At 36.1% G+C, this 23,518-nt stretch overlaps 1 protein-coding gene across 1 annotated transcript in view; it reads right to left on the bottom strand.

The window, feature by feature from the left end:
* PSME4 (proteasome activator subunit 4) overlaps positions 1-23,518 on the bottom strand; it is a 100,306-nt gene that overhangs the window by 64,270 nt on the left and 12,518 nt on the right. Inside the window, exons 2-4 of the mRNA XM_014482025.2 lie at positions 14,348-14,488; positions 12,871-12,987; positions 1,206-1,250 (exon numbers count right to left, since the gene is read on the bottom strand). Of these exons, the coding sequence (XP_014337511.2) occupies positions 1,206-1,250; positions 12,871-12,987; positions 14,348-14,488 (303 nt within the window). The remainder of the gene's footprint in view (positions 1-1,205; positions 1,251-12,870; positions 12,988-14,347; positions 14,489-23,518) is intronic.

The raw sequence follows: 23,518 nt of genomic DNA, 5'->3' as shown, positions 1-23,518 counted from the left end.
CTAAAACCCTAAGACATGGGCAGGAGCATCCCTGGGGCACGGAAGATTCAGAAAAATAAAAGCGGAAGTGTACAGACAAACACAAAATGAAGACAAGGGATAATGAGGACCCATTATCCATTTGGGTATGGAACGGATACCCAAATGGGGAGGCAACTGGGGTTTAAAATAATGACAAGCATCTTAAAATTTCAGATTTGAATATGGGCCAAAAAAAGGAAACCCTTTCAAATACACTTGGAGGTTTGGCCTATACATTGTATTATTAATCTTATTATATCTTTATATCTCTGTGTTACTAGAATCACACTTCACTGCCTATCTTCAGAGATCTTATACACTGAATCCTCTTCCTAATTTTTCATAGTCAACTGTCAGCCAAGTAACCCAGAATAAAAGCTTGGCATTCTACAAATTACCTAAGAACCTAAAAACCAGTAAATACCTCAATGACGATCAAATTTCACAAAATAACAATGCTCACTAGTAGCTTATCGAATAACTTAGGTTAGTTCTTAAGCTTCTTAAAAAGGAGACATTCTATATCTTGAAAATAGATTTGTCCAAGACTGAGTAGTATAGTAGGTCAGCAACAAAATCTGATCTATAAACTAATTTCAACTCTTATAATAAGCATATGATAAATACACAAATTTCCATTCAAAAGAATTCACTGCATTCATAGCAGAAGTACATGTCTTAGAACAGCCTGATAAATAAGAATGAAAAAATAGTTCAAGACCATACATCTAGACTTTAATTAAACTAAATTCTATCCACATTTATCTTTAAACATCAGAATATGGGATATTCAAAGTCAAACATTCTACTGAAATGAAAAAAAAAAACATATGGGCCATCTTCTTATTATTCATATTTATATAATACCTACAGGCTCATTTTGGAAAATAATTTTGACTTGAGTAACAATATTCCAGGGATATCTTTCAAATGAAGCCAGTTATACACACATTATTGCATTCTTACTTTCTAATGGGTGACTGACACCCACACCACTTAAACCTTTCTGAATTTATAAATGAAATCTGAAAAGTTCAGTTCAAGAGTTGGAAATAATATTGTGCTCAGTGACTAACATCACAACGTCACTATTTATATCTTTAATTTCCTTTTCAAGGCATACTAGAGATGGGGAAAAGTCCACAGAAACAATAAGAAGATTTATAAATTGAGAAGCTACTTACGGTCGGCAGCTCTTCACGAGTGTTTTGAGAACATTTTCTACAGAACTGGGGGGAAAAAGCCATTTGGTAAATTAGGTTGGTACATTTTAAGAACAGACATAATTCAATTAATAAATATCTCTAAGATACACAGTTATATATTATCTGTGTACACGCAATAACTAATCCTTCTCTTTCATATGCATAAAAGTCTAATGACTACCTAAATGCTGTAATCTACTCTTTCCTTTGTCTTCGTTTTGTTCATTCTATACAATGAACGAAAGGGAAGAAAACTGGAAAAAGGGCAAATCATCTTCAATCTTTACAAAGTGGGCAGCAATGACCATACTTATCAACACATCAAGAAGTATGCTCAGAGGCTTTCAAACAAACAGCAAAGTCTAGAGTGCTTCTATCAGCAGCTGCCAGAGACTAGTTTTCTGTATCCTACTGGTGAGAATTTTACAACCCTCCAAGGCACGTTATTGCCAGGAACAATTATCAAAATAACAACAGCCACCTTTTTGACCAGCTACTTAAAAAGTTAGCTGATGAATATTAAAGGCTGTAATTTATTTTCCAACTTGTAGGTGGTTCAAGTGACTTTAGTAAAGCAAAATAAACACTGGTATATGAACTTATAAATAACACTTCTATTTTAATGAAAAGTCTAGTGTGTACTAGTTTAAACACACATCACCAGAATGGAATACTTAAAATATTAACTAGGCCACAGTCAAAAGAGGTCAAATACAAATCAACAAAACAAAGAGTGATTTCGAACTGGAATTTTAAAATAAATCTGTGCCTACTTATACTGTGATGTATACAAGTAAAAATAAAGCTAGTCCCTAAATCTCAAAAGAACAAATTATGGGGGAAAGAGGTAACTTTTAGGCAGTGCTTCCACCTGACACTTTCTCATTAAGCTTCTTGGAATTCTTAAGTCCAGAAGTCTATCCAACGTCTCTGAAAGCTTAAGAACTAATCTTAAGAAATTCTTCAGGAAATTCTAAGGAATAACACAAACCAAACTCAGCACAAGTAATCAATGTAGTATATAACCGAGAAAGAAAACTACTAACTTCATTACTTGAAGCAGTAAGAATCTTCTTTAATTTCAAAAGTAAATATTTAGAGCAAAATTAACTGAAGAGGAAACTGGGCTACTAATTACATGAGGTAATTCTAAAATAAAGAAGATGACCACATGGCTAGAGAGCCATCGTGGAGCATTTTCTGATTATCAAAGAGAGATATTAACTTCTCTCACATAAAAAAACTCACCAATTCAGAAACAGTTTAATTGAGGGAACATCTAAGCTTGCCTTTTTTTTTTTTTTTTTTAAAAGGTGGGGAGAGGGGGGCAAACTTCTCTCCAACTACATTTACAACTCCCTGAAGACCACAACTATGATTTTTACTCCTGGGCATTTCTGAAGGGCTTATAACAAGGCTGTGTTCATTTACATATATACATATATTACTAATATATTTATATATTTATTCATTTACAAAGCTCTATAAACCTTTTCTATCAGGGCAATAAATAAAAGCATGGATCTTTGGACCTTCTTTTAGTTTGGACTGAAGACCCCCACTGAGAAACAAATTTTAGAACTCATAGATAAGATGTGAAGGTCCATCAGGTTACAAACAAAACAAGAGATCAATTTAAATATAGATTTAAAAAAAAGGTAATTCTAAAAAAAAAATATTCTAAAATGGTAAACTTACGATTCAAGGAAATAAGCAGAAGATCTATAATTCTACACTTCCTAATGTCTGTTTTCATGTTAACTTTACATTTATTTTTAACTATTTCTGTGGCAGTATTTCTATTTGATAGTACAACACAGAAAACCTGCTATGCTTACTGGTATTCTACCAACAAACTTTCATATAATATGAAAAATGATTCTAGAAAACCAGTCACAAAAGGCTGCATAGCTCTACTTTCTCCACTTCCCCTCACGCTTCAGAAGAACAGGTGGTTAATTGTAAGACTTGATAGCTGTCACTTCACTCACTAGAGGAATGGGGTGTGTGGGAATGTGATTCAGTTCGTCTAAATGAAGTCTAATTCAACCCCTCCTTATATATAAGCCTGTGCCAATGGATTTATGCTCTTTATCCAGAAAAGGGTACAATCTCTCTAACCTGTGATATCTGTATAGTGACCTTTTGTGATTCTTGTAATCTCTCAAGATGAAGGGAACAATGTTTCTGTTTAAAAATAAAATAAAAGGTTAAGGCTAGATGCTACTAGATTATACTTCACTAATTTTTAGAGGGAGTGAATAATCACTAAAGTTTTCCCAACTGTTGGAAATTTCTAATGTTAAAGTGACAACAATTCAAAACACTTCTTTTTTTTTAATCAATCTAAAGGGATCTAACAGAGGAACTAAGCTTTGGGTGGGTTTTCTCAAACCCTCTTCCCTCTTAGTAAAGGCATGTTAGGTTGGAAAGAAAGCCACAGTATATCATGTAATGAATGGTTCACAGCTTGGGCTCAGAGTCAGACAGATTTGAAGGTGAACACTTGTCCAACTATCTACTAGGAGAGAAATATTATATAACCTCATATCTGTATAAGAGAAGTAATACCTACCTCTCAAGGCTTTTACAAAAATTAAACAAGATAATGTAAAGAAAGCAGTTACCTGGCCCAGAATTAAGCACAATAAACGTTAACTATAATTATTTCATATTTAGCCAACATAAATTATATTTTCAATCTCAAGAACTAAAATTTTGTACTAATTTTGCTTTTACACTTGTTCTACTGCCTCTGAGTAGCTATTAATTTATATTTAGGAAATGGCATCAAAATAGTAAAGTCTTCCCCCAACTGCCACCCTATTTATCAGGGCAGAACGTAAGTTCCTGTCCCAATTCTTGAGCTCTTGTCCCAGTTTCAACAAATGATTCTGTGTGAATTTTTCTTTTTGGGAAGCAAGTTCCTTATGATTCCTTATGTTAATAAAGTAAATGCCAAATATGTAGCCGAGAAGCCTGAGGAAAGCCAAAAGCTTTGGCCTCGAGTTACTGAGATAGTGGACTTATATAAATCTGGACAATGTTCATGACGAAATCAAAGAAATGTACAGCAAATGATATAGTCAAAATGAGAGTAGTATGGACTGCCCATGGCCAGAAGAACATTCAGCTTCACTTCACAATTCTTGAGCTAAAAATTAACTTCAGAGTAATCAGACTGGCTTTCTTATAAATGAACTAGGAAACTGTAACCCTGGTATATTCTACATACCTCTCCTTCAACCTCCCTGTAACTTAATACATCCATTGTTTCCTGTTTTTCCTAAATCAAACAAATGTACCATCAGTTAGTCAAACACTAGCCATCTCAAAGCTAATCTTTTAAAATCTAACACTGCTTATCAGCAAGTAGTCATCCATCACAGCCACTTCACACAAAATTTTGTTGTTGTTCAGTCGCCAAGTCGTATCTGACTCCTCGTGACCCCATGACTGCAGCATGCCAGGCCTCCCTGTTCATCACCATCTCTCAGAGTTTGCCTAGGTTTATGTCCATTGAATCTGTGAAGTCATCCAACCATCTCATCATCTGCCATCTTCTCCTTTCCTTAGTGAGCTGCCTACATTTGTAACTTGTAATATGCTACTCCAATTAAGTGCATGGAACACTGTTTCATGACATAAAACCATGACCCGAAGATTCAAATGCTTCTTTTATGAAGTAAACAATAAACAGCTCTTAAGTTGCTAGTATTAAGTTCACAGCTACCTAGATCTTCCCCAATTTTAATTTTTCTATTGAATAATAATAAACAAAACCCCTACAAATTGTTTATCCAGTAGGAAGTAAGACAGATGAGAATAAAAAGGGTATCTTGCCCCTGAGGCAAAAGGAAAGGAGGACAAAGAGGGAAAGGAAGCAAAGGAGAAGGAGGAGGATGGGACAGAGAAGACCAAGGGAAAAGAGAAGCAAGTTTATAATCCTTGTTCCAAACAATGGAACCAGCTTTTAAAATCATGTTGAAATGCATGGCATTCTAAGCAGTGGTTTCAGTAAAGACAAATACATAAGGCACAGGAGTTTAAGACTTGAAAGACAAACAGTTAACAAATGAAGCAACCTTTCACTTTTGATTACTAAAATAGTATTCTAAAAATAGTTATGAACACATGCAGTCAGCTGACAGAACTGTTTCAAAATGTGTCAGAATACATCTAAGACGAAAGTACTCAAAACAAAATACCAATTCCAAAAGCATGTCATATTAAAGGGTTCTTTAAGAAATTTTCTAAAATAAAATGTTTATAAAAAGTCACACTTCTATCCCTTGTTTATGAACACTTGCTATTCTACTGTATTATTGATAAATAGAATCTTAAGTGGAAAGTACGTTTTTAAATGTTTTCAGTGACCCCACATCTTAGAAATTCAGTGGACAGAGACTATCCATGAGGAACCAAAAGTACTGTTATCTGGCTCTCCAAATAGTATCTCTAATATTTCTGCATAAGAACCAAGACCATTAGATTCCTCTGGTATTAAAAATCCAGGTAAATGTGATGAAGAAAAGTCCAAGAACCAATGAATTAAAAAATCTTTCAAAGTTAATTGTTATAACTTTATACAGTGTGACCTGAATGGAAATACTGTAACAGGTTCTCCTTTGCAGAGAAGTAAAATATGATAATAACAGTAAAAAGATTACAAGAAATGAGAGACAATGAATAAAAGAATTATAGTCCTGAAAAACTGTTTTTAAGTATAATTTTCTACCTTGTTTTTTAAACAGAAGACACATTAAGCTTCACATTTTGTCCTACAGTGCGGCCTCTCACCAAGAAAGTGCCCCCTCAAAAGTAGTTCCCAGTATTATCTCTGATTCCTTAAAACTGGAACAATAATCACCAGTTTTAAAAAGAGGTGCATCAACAGAGCTGCACTTCACAATGTGTGCTCCTTTTAGTGGAAGCATACAGCCCGGCATGTAAGTACTTCAAGCCACTAGGCCAATATAGCTCATCTTCTTGGAGCATCAACTTTAGTTAAGAGATACATAGGGAAGAAATTTTTACTTATGAAAACATGACTTAATAATGAATGTTTATTAGGCCAATATAGCTCATCTTCTTGGAGCATCAACTTTAGTTAAGAGATACATAGGGAAGAAATTTTTACTTATGAAAACATGACTTAATAATGAATGTTTATTAGGCCAATAGAGCTCATCTTCTTGGAGCATCAACTTCAGTTAAGAGATACATAGGGAAGAAATTTTTACTTATGAAAACATGACTTAATAATGAATGTTTAAGATAAAATGTAAAAATTCCAAGAAATTTCTCATACCATACCTCTTAGGAAACCTCTTTGGGGAAAGGATAGGAGGTATTAAATGGACAGTCTGAGATGCATAGGAACAGGAAGAATACTAGTTTGGAAACTAAAAGACCTGCATCTTACAGAATTAAAAACAGAAAAAAAGAAAGTGCTGGACTAGTGGTAAGAAAACAGGAAGGGCTGATTTATGAGGCAGGAAACTTTAACTTGCATGGAAGCAAGAAAAGAGAAAACAAATCCCTAAGACTTTAACCACATGCAGGGAGCATTCTGGAAATGTTAAGGGACATTTTTGATTATCACAATTAGTAGGGAGGACTCATTGAAACTTTAGTGATTAAAGCCATGTATACCAGATATCCGGCAATTCACGGAACAGCCAAACTCAACAAAAAATTATTATTGCAAGACTTTCAAATATCTCAATACATGGTCATATAGATTAAAACTTTTTGAACATAAAAGATAACTGTTTTAACGTTAACTATTTTTCACAGTTTATTAACAGACATCGAATCTCTAGGAATACAACTAACATATAAATTGAAGGAAGTCTGTACTTTGTTTTGCTGAAAATTTTACCTAAGGTTATTCATGATTTCTAAAGAAAAAAATTACAGCATAATGACAGTTCTGCTGCCACATCTGATTTGCCGAAACCAAATCCTTGAGCATATACTGCTGCTACTGCTAAGTCACGTCAGTCGTATCCGACTCTGTGTGACCTCATAGACGGCAGATTTGCATATAAATATTCCCTGGTAGCTCAGACGGTAAAGCATCTGCCTACAATGCTGGAGACCTGGATTCAATCCCTGGGTCGGGAAGATCCCCTGGAGAAGGAAATGGCAACCCACTCCAGTATTCATGCCTGGAAAATCCCATGGACCAAGGAGCCTGGTGGGCAACAGTCCATGGGGTCACAAAGAGTCGGACACGACTGAGTGACTTCACTACATGTAACTAATATTAATGATTAAGTCTTAGAACCAAGTATCATTGGCAGTTAGTGATATATAAAAAATGAGGACATCACAGAACTTCATTAATAGTTTGTTGTTGAAATGCGTCATGTTTTTTTGGACTGTCATCTTTTTTGGATAGGGCACAAAAGGCTATTCATGCTGTAAAAATCGCACACTGACATTATTTATGTTGGCAAAAGTCAACTGCACAAATTTTATATGGCTTCATATACTAATGTGTCTTTTCTCAATTCATCCTTTGCCTCTATTTCTTTCACATGTAATAATGTTCAAAAATAATCTTTGGAAATACTAGTAACTATCCCACATAATTACATAAAGAATCACTGTGACACTATGTTATAAATAGGGGCTTCGCTGGGGGTTCAGACTGTGAAGAATGTGTCTGCAATGCGAGAGACCAGAGTTTGATCTCTGGATTGAGAAGATCCCCTGGAGAAGGGAATGACTACCCACTCTGGTATTCCTGCCTGGAGAATTCCGTGGACAGAGGAGCTTTGTGGGCTACAGTCTATGGGGTCACAAAGAGTCAGACATGACTGAGCAACTAACACTCTTTTTTTCACTATGTTATAAATAAGGTCAGCTCACCTGCCAGAGTATCTTACTTCCTTTTTTCCCAGGCAGTAGTCTGAAGTTAAAAGTTATTTCTCTCTCTCTCATCAGATGTATGATCTGTTATTTTGTATCCTAGTACTAAATTTTATTTTAATGTCCACTAAAATACTGCTCTTACCTTTTCTTGTACTTCTGATACAGAATGTTTTGACCTTTTTTACTTATAAATTCAAACTTACTCATTATAAATAGATGTAAAATCTGAATACCATACTGTTTTACAGTGTAATAGTGCATACATGTTTGAAATACAGATTGCTTCATGTAAACTTTGTTGTTGTTCAGTTATTAAGCTGTGTTTGACTCTTTGCAATCCATGGACTGTAGCACATTGGCTCCTCTGTCCTCCACTATCTCCCAGAGTTTGCTCAAATTCATGTCCATTGAGTCGGTGATGTTATTTAACTATCTCATTCTCTGCCACCCTCTTCTTTTGCTTTCAATCTTTCCCACCATCAGGGTCTTTTCCAATGAGTCGGCTCTTTGCATCAGGTAGCCAAAGTATTAGAGCTTCAGCTTCAGCATCAGACCTTCCAAAGAATATTCAGGACTGATTTCCTTTAGAATTGACTGGTTTGATCTTTGCTGTTCAAGGGATTCTCAAGAGTCTTCTCCAGCACTACAATTCAAAAGCACCAATTTTTGACACTCAGCCTTCTTTATGGTCCAACTCTCACATCTGTACATAACTACTGGAAAAATCATACCTTTGACTAGATGTACCTTTTTCGGCAAAGTAATGTTTCTGCTTTTTAATACGCTGTCTAGGTTTGTCATAGCTTTCTTTCCAAGGAGCACGTCTTTTAATTTCACGGCTGCAGTCACCATCTGCAGTGATTTTGGAGTCCAAGAAAATAAAGTCTGTCACTGCCTCCACTTTTTCCCCTTCTATTTGCCATGAAGTGATAGGGTCAGATGACATGATCTTCATTTTTCGAATGTTGAGATTCAAGCCAGCATTTTCACTCTACTCTTTCACCTTCATCAAGAGGCTCTTTAGCTCTTCACTTTCTGCCATTAGAGTGGTATCTTCTGCATATCTGAGGTTACTGGTATTTCTCCCAGCAATCTTGATTCCAGCTTGTTCTTCATCCAGCCTGGCATTGACACAATGTATTCTGCACATAAGTTAAATAAGCAGGTTGACAATATACAGCCTTTTCATACTCTTCTCTCAATTTTGAACCAGTCAGTATTCCATGTCCAGTTCTATCTGCTGCTTCTTGACCTGCATACAGGTTTCACAGGAAGCAGGTAAGGTGGTCTGGTATTCACATCTCTTTAAGAATTTTCCAGTTTGTTGTGATCCACACAAAGGCTTTATTTAGCATAGTCAATGAAGCAGAAGTAGATGTTTTTCTGGAACTCTCACTTTTTCGATGATCCAACAGATGTTGGCAATTTGATCTCTAGTTCCTCTGCCTTTTCTAAATCCAGCTTATACATCTGAAAGCTCTTTGCTCACATACTGATAAAGCCTAACTTGAAGGATTTTGAGCATAACCCTGCTAGTATGTGAAATGAGCCTAACTGTACAGTAGCTTGACAATTTTTTGGCACTGCCCTTCTTTGGAATGAAAAATGACCTTTTCCAGTCCTATGGACACTGAAAAGTTTTCCAAATTTACTGACATAATGAGTGTAGCACCTTAACAGGATCATCTTTTAGGATTTTAAATGGCTCAACTGGAATTCCATCACCTTCACTAGCATTGTTCATAGTGATGCTTTCTAAGGTCCACTTGACTTTATACTCCAGGATGTTCGGCTCTAGGTGACTGACCATACCATGGTGGTTATTAGGGTCTTTGACCTTTTTTGTATAGTTCTTCTGTGTATTCTTGCCACCTCTTCTTCATCTCTTCTGTTTCTATTAGGTCCTCACCTTTTCTTTCCTTTACCATGCCCTTCCTTGTATGAAATGTTCCCTTGATATCTCCAAGTTTCTTGAAGATATCTCTAGTCTTTCCCATTCTATTGTTTTCCTTTATTTCTCTGCACTGTTCATTTAAGAAGGCCTTCTTATTTCTCCTTCCTAGTCTCTGGAACTCTGCATTCAATTGGGATATCTTTCCCTTTATTTCTTTTCCCATTATTTCTTTTTTGGTTAAAACATAATTTATATTTATTTTTGAGTGTAGAAAGGTCATGTTACTTATGAATTTCACTTTGGAATAGTTATCTATAGAATACAACAGGAGTTGCTGAGTCTATTTGAGTCAAGAGTCATGGCTTTAAAGCAAAAGATTTTGGCAAAGACTCGATGTCTCCTCAAAATACCAAGAACAGTTAAGGTGAAACTTTTAAGGAAGGTTTCCATAACAACAGGGATAATGTGAAGTTAAGGAAATAACTTGGTAATTAGTACCAAGATGAATGGGAAGAACTACAAACAATACCTAACACTAACAGTTATAAGCTTTAACAAAATTTCCAGGAAAACAGTGGCATTGCTGGAGAGGAAAGCCACAGGTATTCATGAATAACCATATAATACTAAAAAAAAAAAAAAAAGTGGCTGCCTCTGGAAAGTTACACCTGTCAGGACAGTGGCTGCCTCTGGAATGTTACACCTGTCAGGACAGGAGGTATGACACTTGGTTATAAAGAAGCAAGTAAAAGAACTACTGAAAAAGGAGAAATTACTGAAGGAATTGCTTTCTCTCCCACATGATTTATCAAACACTTTCAGAGGTAGTCAAAAAATCAGCCAGGAAAATTTCAGAAAGATAACTGATTTGAACACAGTTTAAAGGTTTCTGAAATCTATGAAATGGTGATTCTAATCAAAAGTTCAATGGGCTCGTATTTTAAGGTCTAGTCAATCCAGTCTGTGCCACGCTCCTTCCAGCAGAAATAAAACTCAAAAGTAATCCTTCATGTTAAATTTTGAGTTTTCATAATAAATATTAGTAAAAACACATTTGGACATTTTACCATTTAGTTTTATGACAGGTTTTGCCATTTTTATCACTGAAATGGGTTTCTTTGTTTTAACACATGGAGTCTTCAGGATATAAATGCCTTCTGACCATTATATTTGTGACCACTGTCCAAAAAGAGTTAGGGCCTAAGTTCACAATTACCTATATTTATTTACTCTTTTCATTAAATCATTTCACTATTTACCTATGACATGAATATCTTTTAGAGTCTGCCATTTGCCGTCATTTTCCAAATAAATTCACTTAAGACTGCTGACTTAAGTGAAGCCTAATAATTAAATGCACTGACCTGGGTAGGCATGTAAACATGTCTAGGACTGAGAGAAAAAAGAAAGAAGTAAATGTTTAAAGATTTAATTTATAAAAGAGAGAAAGAAAAAATACAGGCATATAAAATGATGTTCTTCAGGAAATGAGTACATATATATATAAAACAAACTACTCTAGATAATAAAAGGAAATAGCTATTAAAAGTTCAAGAAAAGATTTCCTAAAAATAAACCTCAATTACAAATTCAAGTAAAACATGCAAAGATTAAGAAATTTAAGGGGTAGATCACAACCGGACAAATTGTTAACAGGGATAAATGACACTGTGCAGTCAAGTCTGAAATCACTATTATTCAAAACAGGACAGATCATCACACTGTGCTCTGTAAAGGTTCTGAATAAAATATAAAACGTACCAAAATGAGAGATCTGGAAGAGTCAAGATGTATGCACAAGAAGCCATAAACACCCAGAGATTTATAATCTTGGAATGTCTAAACATTACTAGGAAATTATATAAACCAAGGAGCACATTTGACCGTGCTCTGAAACTGATGCTTCTTTAACTATAAGTGTTTGTGCTCTGGGATGTGGGTCCCCCTGGAATAGGCAAAGCTCCTCTCTGAAGCATTCATTTTAGCTGAAGAATTAAAACACATGTGGATATACTATGAAGAATGCCAAATGTGCATTACTTTTAGTGACAAAATACTAGATTTCAAACAAAAATCTCTCGTTTTCTTTGGCAGGTATGCTGATGAACTTTAGTTGTTAAGAAATACAGTGGTGGGAAATTCTTAACTGCAGTTTCAGATATAAGTTCAGTTCAGTTCAGTGGCTCAGTCGTATCCAACTCTTTGCAATCCCATGGACTGCAGCACACCAGGCCTCCCTGTCTATCACCAACTCCCAGAGCTTATTCAAACTCAAGTCCATTGAGTCAGCGATGCCACCCAACCATTTCATCCTGCCGTTCCTTTCTCCTCTTGCCTTCAATCTTTCCCAGCATCAGAGTCTTCTCCAATGAATCAGTTCTTCACATGAGGTGGCCAAAGTACTGGAGTTTCAGCTTCAGCATCAGACCTTCCAATGAATATTCAGGACTGATTTCCTTTAAGATGGACTGGTTGGATCTCCTTGCAGTCCAAGGGACTCTCATGACTCTTCTCCAACATCACAGTTCAAAAGCATCAATTCTTCGGCACTCAGCTTTCTTTATAGTCCAATTCTCCAGCAGTCCATACATGACTACTGAAAAAACCACTGTTTTGACTAGATGGACCTTTGTTGGCAAAGTAATGTCTCTGCTTTTTAATATGCTGTCTAGGTTTGTCATAGCTCTTCTTCCAAGGAGCGTCTTTTAATTTCAAGAGGGCAATAAACGGTTTTAGGAGTCAAGTTACATAGAAATGAGCACATTAAAATGTATATTTGCTTGCTTATCTCAAGTAATCCAACATTTCTCAACTAGTATCAAGCCCCAAAAGTGCTCTCCCAAAAGTACTTTAAATGGAAATACTTACTTAGGAAACCAATTTAATCCCAGGTGTTCTGTCTTGGAATATAATATTCTTTCCACCATGTCATAAAGTGGTCGCCAAGGTAACTCCAAATCATCTCTTGAAAGAAGTTCCTTTTTCCTAATTAAAGAAAGAGTGTGCACATTACACACTATACAGGGCAGGCAGTTGTTAAATGCTGCTGTCATCACAGTGGGTTTTGCTTTCCCCCATCCTCAGCCATTCACTGGTAAAACACGTCAGTAGGAAGAACAACGCACAGGACTTTTGCTGCTGCTCAAACCTCAAAGGGCACCACATAAAAAGAGGCATTACACAGCCATTATGGAGAACAGTGTGGAGATTCCTTACAAAACTGGAAATAGACCTGCCCTATGACCCAGAAATCCCACTGCTGGGCATACACACTGAGAAAACCAGAACTGAAAGAGACATGGGTACCCCAATGTTCATTGCAGCACTGTTTACCATAGCTAGGACATGGAAGCAACCTAGATGTCCATCAGCAGATGAATGGATAAGAAAGCTGTGGTACATATACACAGTGGACTATTACTCAGCTACTAAAAAGAATGCATTTGAATCAGCTCTAATGAGGTGGATGAAACTGGAGCCTATTATACAGAGTGAAGTAAGTCAGAAAGAAAAATACCAATACAGTATATTAACGCATATATAAGGAATTTAGAAAGATGGTAACAATGACACTATATGTGAGACTGCAAAAGAGATACAAAGAACAGACTTTTGGACTCTGTGGCAGAAGGCAAGGGTGGGATGATTTGAGATAACAGCATTGAAATGTATATTATTGTATGTGAAATAGATCACCAGTCCAAGTTTGATGCATGAAACAGGGCACTCAAAGTCGGCGCACTGGGACAACCCTGAGGGGTGGGATGGGGAGGGACGCGAGAGCGGGGTTCAGGATAGGGGACCTGAACCCTATAGGGACATAGACACCCATGACTGATTCATGTCAATGTATGGCAAAAACCATTCAATACTGTAAAGTAATTAGCCTCCAATTAAAATAAATTAATAATTGAAAAAAGAGGCATTACAATTTGTGCCACCATTACTGTAGATGAATTTCATACTTTCCCGTACTATCTATGGAGTACTCCCTGTTTCTGGAATTGTGCTTGGTGTCCAGGATAAGAAAAGAATAAATGATCCCTGTCTTCGCAAGGAACTTACAACTTACATAAGGGAAGCTAATTAGTATAAATGAAACAATCAGACAACATATAGTTCAGTGTGTGTGCTAGAGAAGAGAAGGCTTCATGGAGGAAAAAGAATTTTAGTTAAAAGGTTAATTAACACATGTAGTTTAAACTTATGATAAAGTCTTCTACAATCTTTCTCCAAAATGGTAACCTGTGACTTGGTCTTACCAAAGAACACTTGGCTTTCCTCATTCCCTTAAATCTTGAAGAAAGAAAAAAATCTTACCAGAAATTACAACAAATGGACTTACTTTAACAAGTTGATCAAGAGACGGGCAAATCCCTGCATCATGCTGATTTCCAGTTTTGGAATTGATACCAGCTCATATAATAACTTGATAAAAAGAACATGATCTTCTTTGCTAAATTTTCTCCCATAAAGTCGAATATATCTGGAAAAGAAAAATTGATACAGACTTTAAAAATAGATACATGGTGACACATTTTTGTTCACTGGGGCATTAGTCACATGCCCAAGGTGCAGAAGTAATGTAAATGTCCATCAACAGATGGATAAAGAAAATATGGGTGTGTATGTACACACACATACACACACACATATATATGTGTAGGAATATTATTCAGCCTTTAAGAAGAAGGCCATCACATGCTAAAACATAGATGGACCTTGAGGACATTATGCTAAGTGAAATAAGACATCAAAAAAAGTCAAATACTGGATGATTACCACTTATATGTAATATCTAAAGTAATCAAACTCACAGAAACAGAATGATGGTTGCCAGGGGCTGGAAAGGCAGAGACAGGGAGATAACAGGGTTTCAGTCATACAAGATGAAAAAGTCCTAGAGATCCGTGGCATAACAATGTACACACTTAACAATACCACATGCTGCTGCTGCTGCTAAGTCGCTTCAGTCGTGTCCAACTCTGTGACCCCATAGACGGGAACCCACCAGGCTCCCCCATCCCTGGGATTCTCCAGGCAAGAATACTGGAATGGGTTGCCATTTCCTTCTCCAATGCATGAAAGTGAAAAGAGAAAGTGAAGTCCCTCAGTCATGTCCGACTCTTAGTGACCCCATGGACTGCAGCCCACCAGGCTCCTCCATCCAGGGGATTTTCCAGGCAAGAGTACTGGAGTGGGGTGCCATTGCCTTCTCCAACATACTACACTTAAAAATTGTTAAGAGGGTAAATTTAAGAGCTTGCCACAATTAAAAACAATATGTATTGCTACACTTTAATTTCAAATGTCTTTGATGTTATTTTGTATCCATTCATCATTGTGCAGGAAAGATTTACTCTGGATTTTAATTGAGAGAGTACCAAATAAGTATTTTATTGACAAGAAACCTCTAATGATAACTGAATTCTCATCAACCTTTAATGACCTGCAATCCCATTCCTGGGCATGTATCCAGAGAAAAACATGATCTGAAAAGATACACACACTCCAATGTTCATTGCAGCACTGTTTACAATAGCCAAGACATGGAAGCAACTTAAATGTTCATCAACAGAGGAATGGATAAAGAAGATGTGGCACATATATACAATGGAATATTCCTCAGCCATTAAAAAGGATGAAGTAATGCTACTGCAGCAACATGGTGGACCTAGAGAGTGTCACACTGAGTGAAGTAAGTCAAATACAGGGGAAATCATGTATGACATCTCTTATATCTGGGATTTTTTAAAAAAACTGATACAAATGAACTTACTTACAAACAGGAAGAGACTCACAGACTTAAAAAAATGAACTTATGGTTGTGGGGAGGGACAGTCAGGGCCTTTGGGAAGGTCATGAACACACTGCTATATTCAAAATGGATAATCAAAGGACCTGCTGTATAAGCACGTGGCACTGTGCTCACTGTTACGTGCCAGCCTGGATGGGAGTGGAGTCTGGGGGAGAATGGGTATGTGTACATGCATGGCTGAGTCCCTCTGCTGTCCACCTGAAACAACCACAACACTGTTGATTGGCTATACCCCAATACAAAATAAAAAGTTTAAAGTTCGGGGGAAAAAAATTCTAATGACCAATTATAACACTGATGCTTTATTGTTGTATGGTCTTAACTGGCTTTTTGTCACAATAACCTGAAAAGAATCCCTCTGGACCTTTCCCTTATTAAACAATGCTCATTCAAGATAATAACCTATTTAAGGACTTACTGAAACTAATTTAAAACACCACATCAAAGCACAATAAAACAGAAGAAAAGAGTATAGACATAAAAGTTTACTGTTTTAACCACAAGAATCTTTGATGCAGGCTTACTAAGAATCTAAAACAATACAGCAAGTTATCTAACTTGTACTATTTGTTTCTAGACTCATAACTATAATAAAATTAAATTGCTACAAAAAGTACAGTTTTTAATCTCAAAATTGTACGTTTTCATTCTTTTTTTTAACTTTAGAGACTCAATGTAATCAAAAGTGTCAACTATAAGCAAACTGAAGGAAAAAGTGTCCCCAAAAGCAAGAATGACCATGGCATAGTTAAGGATTAACTACTTAGAAACCAAACTTAAACTTAGAACAAATTACTGGATGCCTAAAATCATAAAATCCTTTGAGGAAGACCATTCTACAGACAAATACACAAATCAAGAAAAAAGCATTAATATTCCTTATATGATTTTTAGCACTTCCCATTAACTATGATCAAATTAAACTCACATTTAATTTCTAAAGTGAGAATAACTGTTTTTCTTTTTCTAGAAAATCCTCAAAATTCTTGGTTCAGTAAAAGCACTCTTTATTTTCTCAGGCAGCTGCGTATTTATTCAGCTCTTGTCTGTCCATCCAAGGTATAATCCCATGATTTCACCTTAGTACTAGACATCTAACCAGTATAGGGTGAGCAGCAATGAGACCGGAGATGTTTTACCTTTCAGTGAATGTTTCTTAAGCACCTAGGCCAGGGAAAGTAACTGGGCTAATGAAGACAATACACAAAGACCCTAAGCCCAGGGCTGCCAGAGGTACTTCAAACTGCTGAAAAAGCCTGGTACAAACTCCTGAAGTCTCTCTCAATTTCACTCTAAATTGAGGAGTAAAAGCCAGAATCATCTAAATGCTACTTTCAAACGAAAACAAACCATATCCATAAGAAACAGTATATATCTTAAAGATAAAACAGAATTTTGCAAAGAAACATCTCTTGTTCCCAGTGGCTACCTCAGGCCTTGTCAGGGCTCCAAGTGCCCTTGTGGTTAGGCACTTACTCTCCCCTGTGGCTAAGACATTTCTGTGGAAAAACTGGAGAAACACTGCTCTAAGCCTTTGAAATAATTTACCTACAAGCACATCACTTTTGCTGCAGTATATAAATTGTGTAAAAATGAAGGACACAAAATTCATAAACTCCAAAATTCAATACTATGAAGAGACCAACAGGGGAATCCTCAGAGGAGCTAGGACTGCTAACAAAACCAAAAACTTTAGGGGGATTACTCACAAACTTATTTCCCCTGTTAACAGCAAATAGTTCTTCCCAACCAGAAAGTAATTCCTGTCTCAGAATTTATCAAAACACAGCCCAAGAATGCTACTTCTGAAAAGCACAGAGGTACTAAAAGAAAGTTAACTGGTCTTCATTAAAATCAGGAACTTCTATTCACAATTAAATACCATGAAAAGTGAAAGACAGTTCGAAGATACTTGGAATCAGGTATTTGGAACACATACCTACCTGATAAAGCATTCACTCAAACTGCATTAGAACTCCTACAAGTCAATAAGAAATAGCACAAACAAATAAAAAAAAAAAAATGGGCAAAAGACTCAGGTAGGCACTTCTGGAAAGCCAACATCCAGATGACTTGATGAGCACATGAAAAGACACTCAACATCATCACTCATCAGTAAATGCAAATTAAAACTACAATAGGGTACCACTTCACACCACCGTACTGGCTGAAATTAAAAAGCCCACAATACCCAGTTTTGGTGAGAATAGGACAAAACCACTTTTTATAGCCACTCTGGAAAACCTTGACATCACCTCATAAATGTTCACTAGACATTAGACTGTTTAAGACACACATTCCTGGGCTCTATCTTAAAATTGTATGTGTTAATCACTCAGTCGTGTCCGACTCTTTGCAACCCCATGGACTGTACCCTGCCAGGCTCCTCTGTCCATGGGATTCTCCAGGCAAGAATACTGGAGTGAGTTGCCATTCCCTTTCTCCAGGGAATCCTCCCAATCCAGGGATAGAACCCAAGTCTCCTGCACTGCAGGCAGATTTTTTACCATCTGAGCCACCAGAGAAGCCCATCAAAACTAGTCCATCAAAAATACCGGGAGTGGTAAATGCAATAAAGTTGCTTCTTTTTTCTTTCTTGAAAAAGGAAATTTAAAAAACTATTCAGAGTAGAGACTGAGAGTCTTCACTTAAAACTACTCTAGTTGTTTTTTCCTTATATTTATTCAAAAATTCTACTTTAGATTGTATTTAGAGACAGTCCATTCCCTTTTCCCAATTAATTTGCACATTAAATTTTAGGACTAAAAATTTCTATCAAAATACTTCAAAACCTTAATAACAGTCATGACTGAATTTTCAAATAGGATATTTTCTTAAACTATCCAGAATATATAGATGACAAGTCATTAGGTTCCATCCTCCCACAGGAGGAAAACACAGTAAAATCAGAAGCACTTTTCAACTGCTTCCTCCTCACAACCTTATAGTGTTATTAGTAAAACGCTTTATGTTTTAATCTCAAGTAAAGACAGCAGCATACCAGGAACAGTCATTATATAATCAAATGTGCAATGTTGTCACAGTTTTCTACTATACATCCTGAAGATAAGTTTACTATATATTTCTAGAAAATTTAAGTAAAAAGTATAAGATTATACAGTACTATTGACATGAACTAAGAATTAGAGCTTAACTAGAGGCTAAAAATAATTGGTTTTCAATACAGGCTTCGTCATTCATCAATTATTTTTCTTCAAGGTAATCACTTGGTTTCTAAGGTTCTAAATATATCCACAAATAAAAGTAAAATTAACATCATTTTAAAGCAACATTAAGACTGTGTTATTATAAAACATATAAGACATTTGGCAAAGAAATTTAATCTTAAGTAAGTGCTTTACTTTGGGTAGTCCTACTTAAAAGACAAAAAATGAAACTTTAACTTGAAATTTTAAAAGCCAGAATTTAAATACTGTCATTGAAAAGTACTTAAAAGCATTTGTGGATGATTTAAAAAAAAAAATCACATCCAGCAATATGCCCTAAATAAAAATTCAGAATATCAAAGTCAAAATACCAAAAATCTTTTCAATGCACATTTGCAATAATAAGTATTTCTTGGGGAAAAACCTAAAAGTCTGATAAAGGAATGATTTGTTAAATTCATTTGTTAAATAAATTTGTTAAATTTGTGGTTTGTGCCTTTAGACTACAGTGCAGTCATTTAAAATTGTTTTCAAAGAATTTTATAGACATCAAATGTAACATCATATAAAATATCATGATACAAAACATTCACAATATGTAACTAAACAAAAAGAAACATTCATGCATTAGGATTAAAAAATAAAACAAACACTAAAAATATTACTTCTTGATGATCATACTGATTCATGTTCTTCTGTATACCTCTGTTTATACAAACTGTTTTAAAGGAAACAGGCATTATCTATTATAATTAAAATTAACATGTAAAAATATTTCATATCAACTTCTGCTGTACAATGCTTATAACTAGGTAATTAATATTTCTGCATTTCTACTATTATCTTAATTAAAAGACCCTTTATCAAAGACTACTCAACTCCTACTTAAAAGGGCACAGGAGAGATTCCTTGGAGGTCCAGTGGTTAGGATTCAGCGCTTTTACTGCTGTGGTCCAAGTTCAATTCCTGGTGGGGGAAGTAAGATTTTTCAAGCAGCACAGTAGCCAAAGCAATTTTTTAAATAAATAAGAGCATAGGAGTCAAGTTGTTCTCATCAGCCAAAAGTGAGACCATAAATCACAATAAATGAAGTGAAGTTGCTCAGTCGTGTCTGACTCTTTGCGACCCCATGGACTGTAGCCTATCAGGGTCCTCTGTCCATGGGGTTCTCCAGGCAAGAATACTGGAGTGGGTTGCCATTTCCTTCTCCAGGGGATCTTCCCAACCCAGGGATTTGAACCCAGGGCCTCCCGCATTGCAGGCGGACGCTTTATCATCTGAGCCACCAGGGAAGCCCCATAAATCACAATAATTAACTGCAAAAGATGTTCAAATTAAGTTCATAAAGAATAAAAGGTATCACCATTTTGCAATCTATAACAGATGCAGGATGGCCACTAACATCACAAAAAGAGAACATCGGAGGTTACTCATCTCCTGATACAATTATACAATATCAACTATTATACAGTCCTGAAACAGAAAATTAAACTTTATGTGCTGAAGAACAGCAACAAAATCAATCAGTGTGTCTTTACCACTTCAATCTGACTTCCACTAAAGCAGAAGTGGAAATGTAATTAGAATTATATAATTAATAAAGCTGACTTTAAAAGACACAAATAAAAATTGTAAACTTACAGAAACTATGCCTTTTTTTCGATCTTTTTGTGGAACACCTATAAACACTGGTTGTAAAATACACTACAAACAAAACCTTACTTAATTCTAACATGTGGATATTACATTGGCCTGAGTCTGATTACAATAAAATGTAAATTAGAAAATATTAACCAAGTGTAATAACAAAAAGAAACCAAATCATTTAAAGGCATGCATATGAGTCAATTAAATAATCCCTTTCAGACTTAAGGTAGACTCCTCCATGAGGTACTTCCTTTAAAATCATATTCAGTCAATAATGACTATTCTTACTGTTATCAATCAGCATTATTCTGAATCTAGATTAAAAAGTAAACTAGGAAACAAAAATAATGATAATTGTTTCAGGAAAGGCAGAATAGTATGACTTCAATGCTATAATTATACCTAAAACATCTGAAAGTATTAGTCGCTCAGTCGTGTCCAGCTCTCTGGGACTCCATGGACTATATAGCCTGCCAGGCTCCTCTGTCCATGGAATTCTCCAGGCAAGAATACAGGGGTGGGTTGCCATTCCCTTTCTCCAGGGGATCTTCCCAATCCAGGGATCGAATCTGCATCTCCTGCATGGCAAGGGGATTCTTTATCATCTGAGCCACCAGGGAGCCCTGAAACAATCAACTAAAAAACCGCTTTTAGACTACATAAGAAAATTTGCAGAACAGTTTTTGTAAAAGTCAGCAGGCTTCCTGTATGGCTCCCAAATAAAAAAGAACAATAGTTGAATACTGCTCCATTCATAATACCAACAAATGATTAATTAGAAATATCTCTAAAGAAAAGTGCAAGAGTTAATTTTAACATAATAAAAACTACTAAAATGTAAAATATTTGAATAAAAAGTGAGGCATAACACGGAATTCTACTCAATACTCTATAATGGCCTATATGGGAAAAGAATCTAAAAAAGAGTGAATATATGTACAACTTACTTTGCTGTACAACTAACACAACAGTGTAAATCGACTATACTCCAAGAAAAACTTTTTAAAGAGACACCCACAAATGCAAAAAAAAAAAAATTGTAGACAACAGGAATTTTTTAAAATGTGTTTTAATACCTGACAGCTAGGGCTAAACGACAAGTATTTTATAGCCAGGAAAACTGAGATGATCAATGAAATCCTTGACCAACTCCAAAATTAATTTATTTCACACAGTAACTTCAACTCCTCCCTCTACCAAAAAAATAAATGTATATACTATCTCTACACCATATCAGCTCCAGTCTTTCTCTTCTGTTCCTAAATACAAGTCGCTCAGTCATGTCCAACTCTTTGCAACCCTATGGACTGCAGCCTGCCAGATTCCTCTGTCCACGGAATTCTCCAGGCCAGAATACTGAAGTGGGTAGCTGTTCCCTTCTCCAGGGGATCTTCCCAACCCAGGGATCGAACCCAGGTTTCCTGCACTGAAGGTGGGTTCTTTACCGTCTGAGCACCAGGGAACCGCTGTTCCGAAGGTGCCACGGAATAGAAAAAATTTAAAAAGGTAAAATTATCAGATAAACCTAAAGGAGAATTACTTTGACTTCATTCCATGACTAAGTCCTGAAATACATTATGTTAAAAATGTAGATATAGCTTCTCACTGCTAGAAACAGTAAATGAACAGATAAAATGAAAGGTTTCCTCATAAACCCACCTCTCCTCTTTTCACTCAATTATGTGTTTATTCAAAAAGCATTTCTAGAACAAATAACATGTACAGTATGACCCAAATTGTTCGTTTAGGTCAAACTCAAAATCAGATGTAAGGAGACATTTACCAGAAAACTAAGTAAGATACTGAAGGAGGGGCATAAATGCAGTTTATCGTTAGAATTTTGTGATTTTTTTTTAACCAAAAGTTTCATTATATATAAGTGATTACTGAACCCAATCTTGAAAGATTAGAGAGCTGTCATGACTCTGAATAGGGAACTAAAGTTTAGTATAATCTGAGCAGTTGGGGAAAGAGGTGGCAGGAGGCACAAAAGACAGCTCTAGGTAGCAAGAAAAGCAACCTTCTGTGACAAGAAGACACAGCTGGTGGGGTGGGAGGGAGGCTCGAGAGGGAGGGGATAAATATATACTTATGGTTGATTCATATTGTTGTACAAGAGAAAACAATACAACATTGTCAAGTGATTAAAAATAAATTAAAAAAAAAAGAAGACACAGCCAAAAGAACATTACTTGTTCTATTTCCCCTTCAAAAAAGTCAAACTGAGGATCAAGAAAAGGAATAGATTATCACAAACAGCCAAATAAGGATTTTAATTCCAAGTGACTGCTGCTTGGGACGAAGGCAACAAAGGTGCCATCTACAGGGGAGGATGTCTTACGTTTCCATGTTAAGTTGCTTTGCAACTCCCAACATTATAATCAACTCTGGATAGAGAGAACAGTTATGTATTTCAACACAATAGCCAAGCAAGCATGAACAAAATGGTTTTACAAGTTTGCTAAGAATTCAAACTGCTCTATGTCAGTCCCATGGGCAAGTCATTTAACCTTCAGTGCATGTGTATGAAACCTGGGTTTCCTCACAAGGCTATGGGGATAGATAACTGATTAACAGGCATGAAAGACAGTCTTTGATTTAACTATGCTAGAATGGGGCTCCAGGTACCAGCTGTTTTCTTGTAAGTTTCCCAGATGTCTCAGTATGCTTGAGAACCACTGCACCAATGGCACCCCACTCCAGTACTCTCGCCTGGAAAATCCCATGGACGGAGGAGCCTGGTGGGCTGCAGTCCATGGGGTCGCTAGGAGTCGGACACGACTGAGCGACTTCACTTTCACTTTTCACTTTCACGTATTGGAGAAGGAAATGGCAACCCACTCCAGTGTTCTTGCCTGGAGACTCCCAAGGACGGCCTAGCCTG

Source organism: Bos mutus, chromosome 11 (assembly GCF_027580195.1).
Source record: "Bos mutus isolate GX-2022 chromosome 11, NWIPB_WYAK_1.1, whole genome shotgun sequence".
In the NCBI taxonomy this organism is placed as follows: Eukaryota; Metazoa; Chordata; class Mammalia; order Artiodactyla; family Bovidae; genus Bos; species Bos mutus.
The sequence above is the reverse complement of the archived record's forward strand: the minus strand, read 5'-3'. Positions and strand labels throughout refer to the sequence as shown.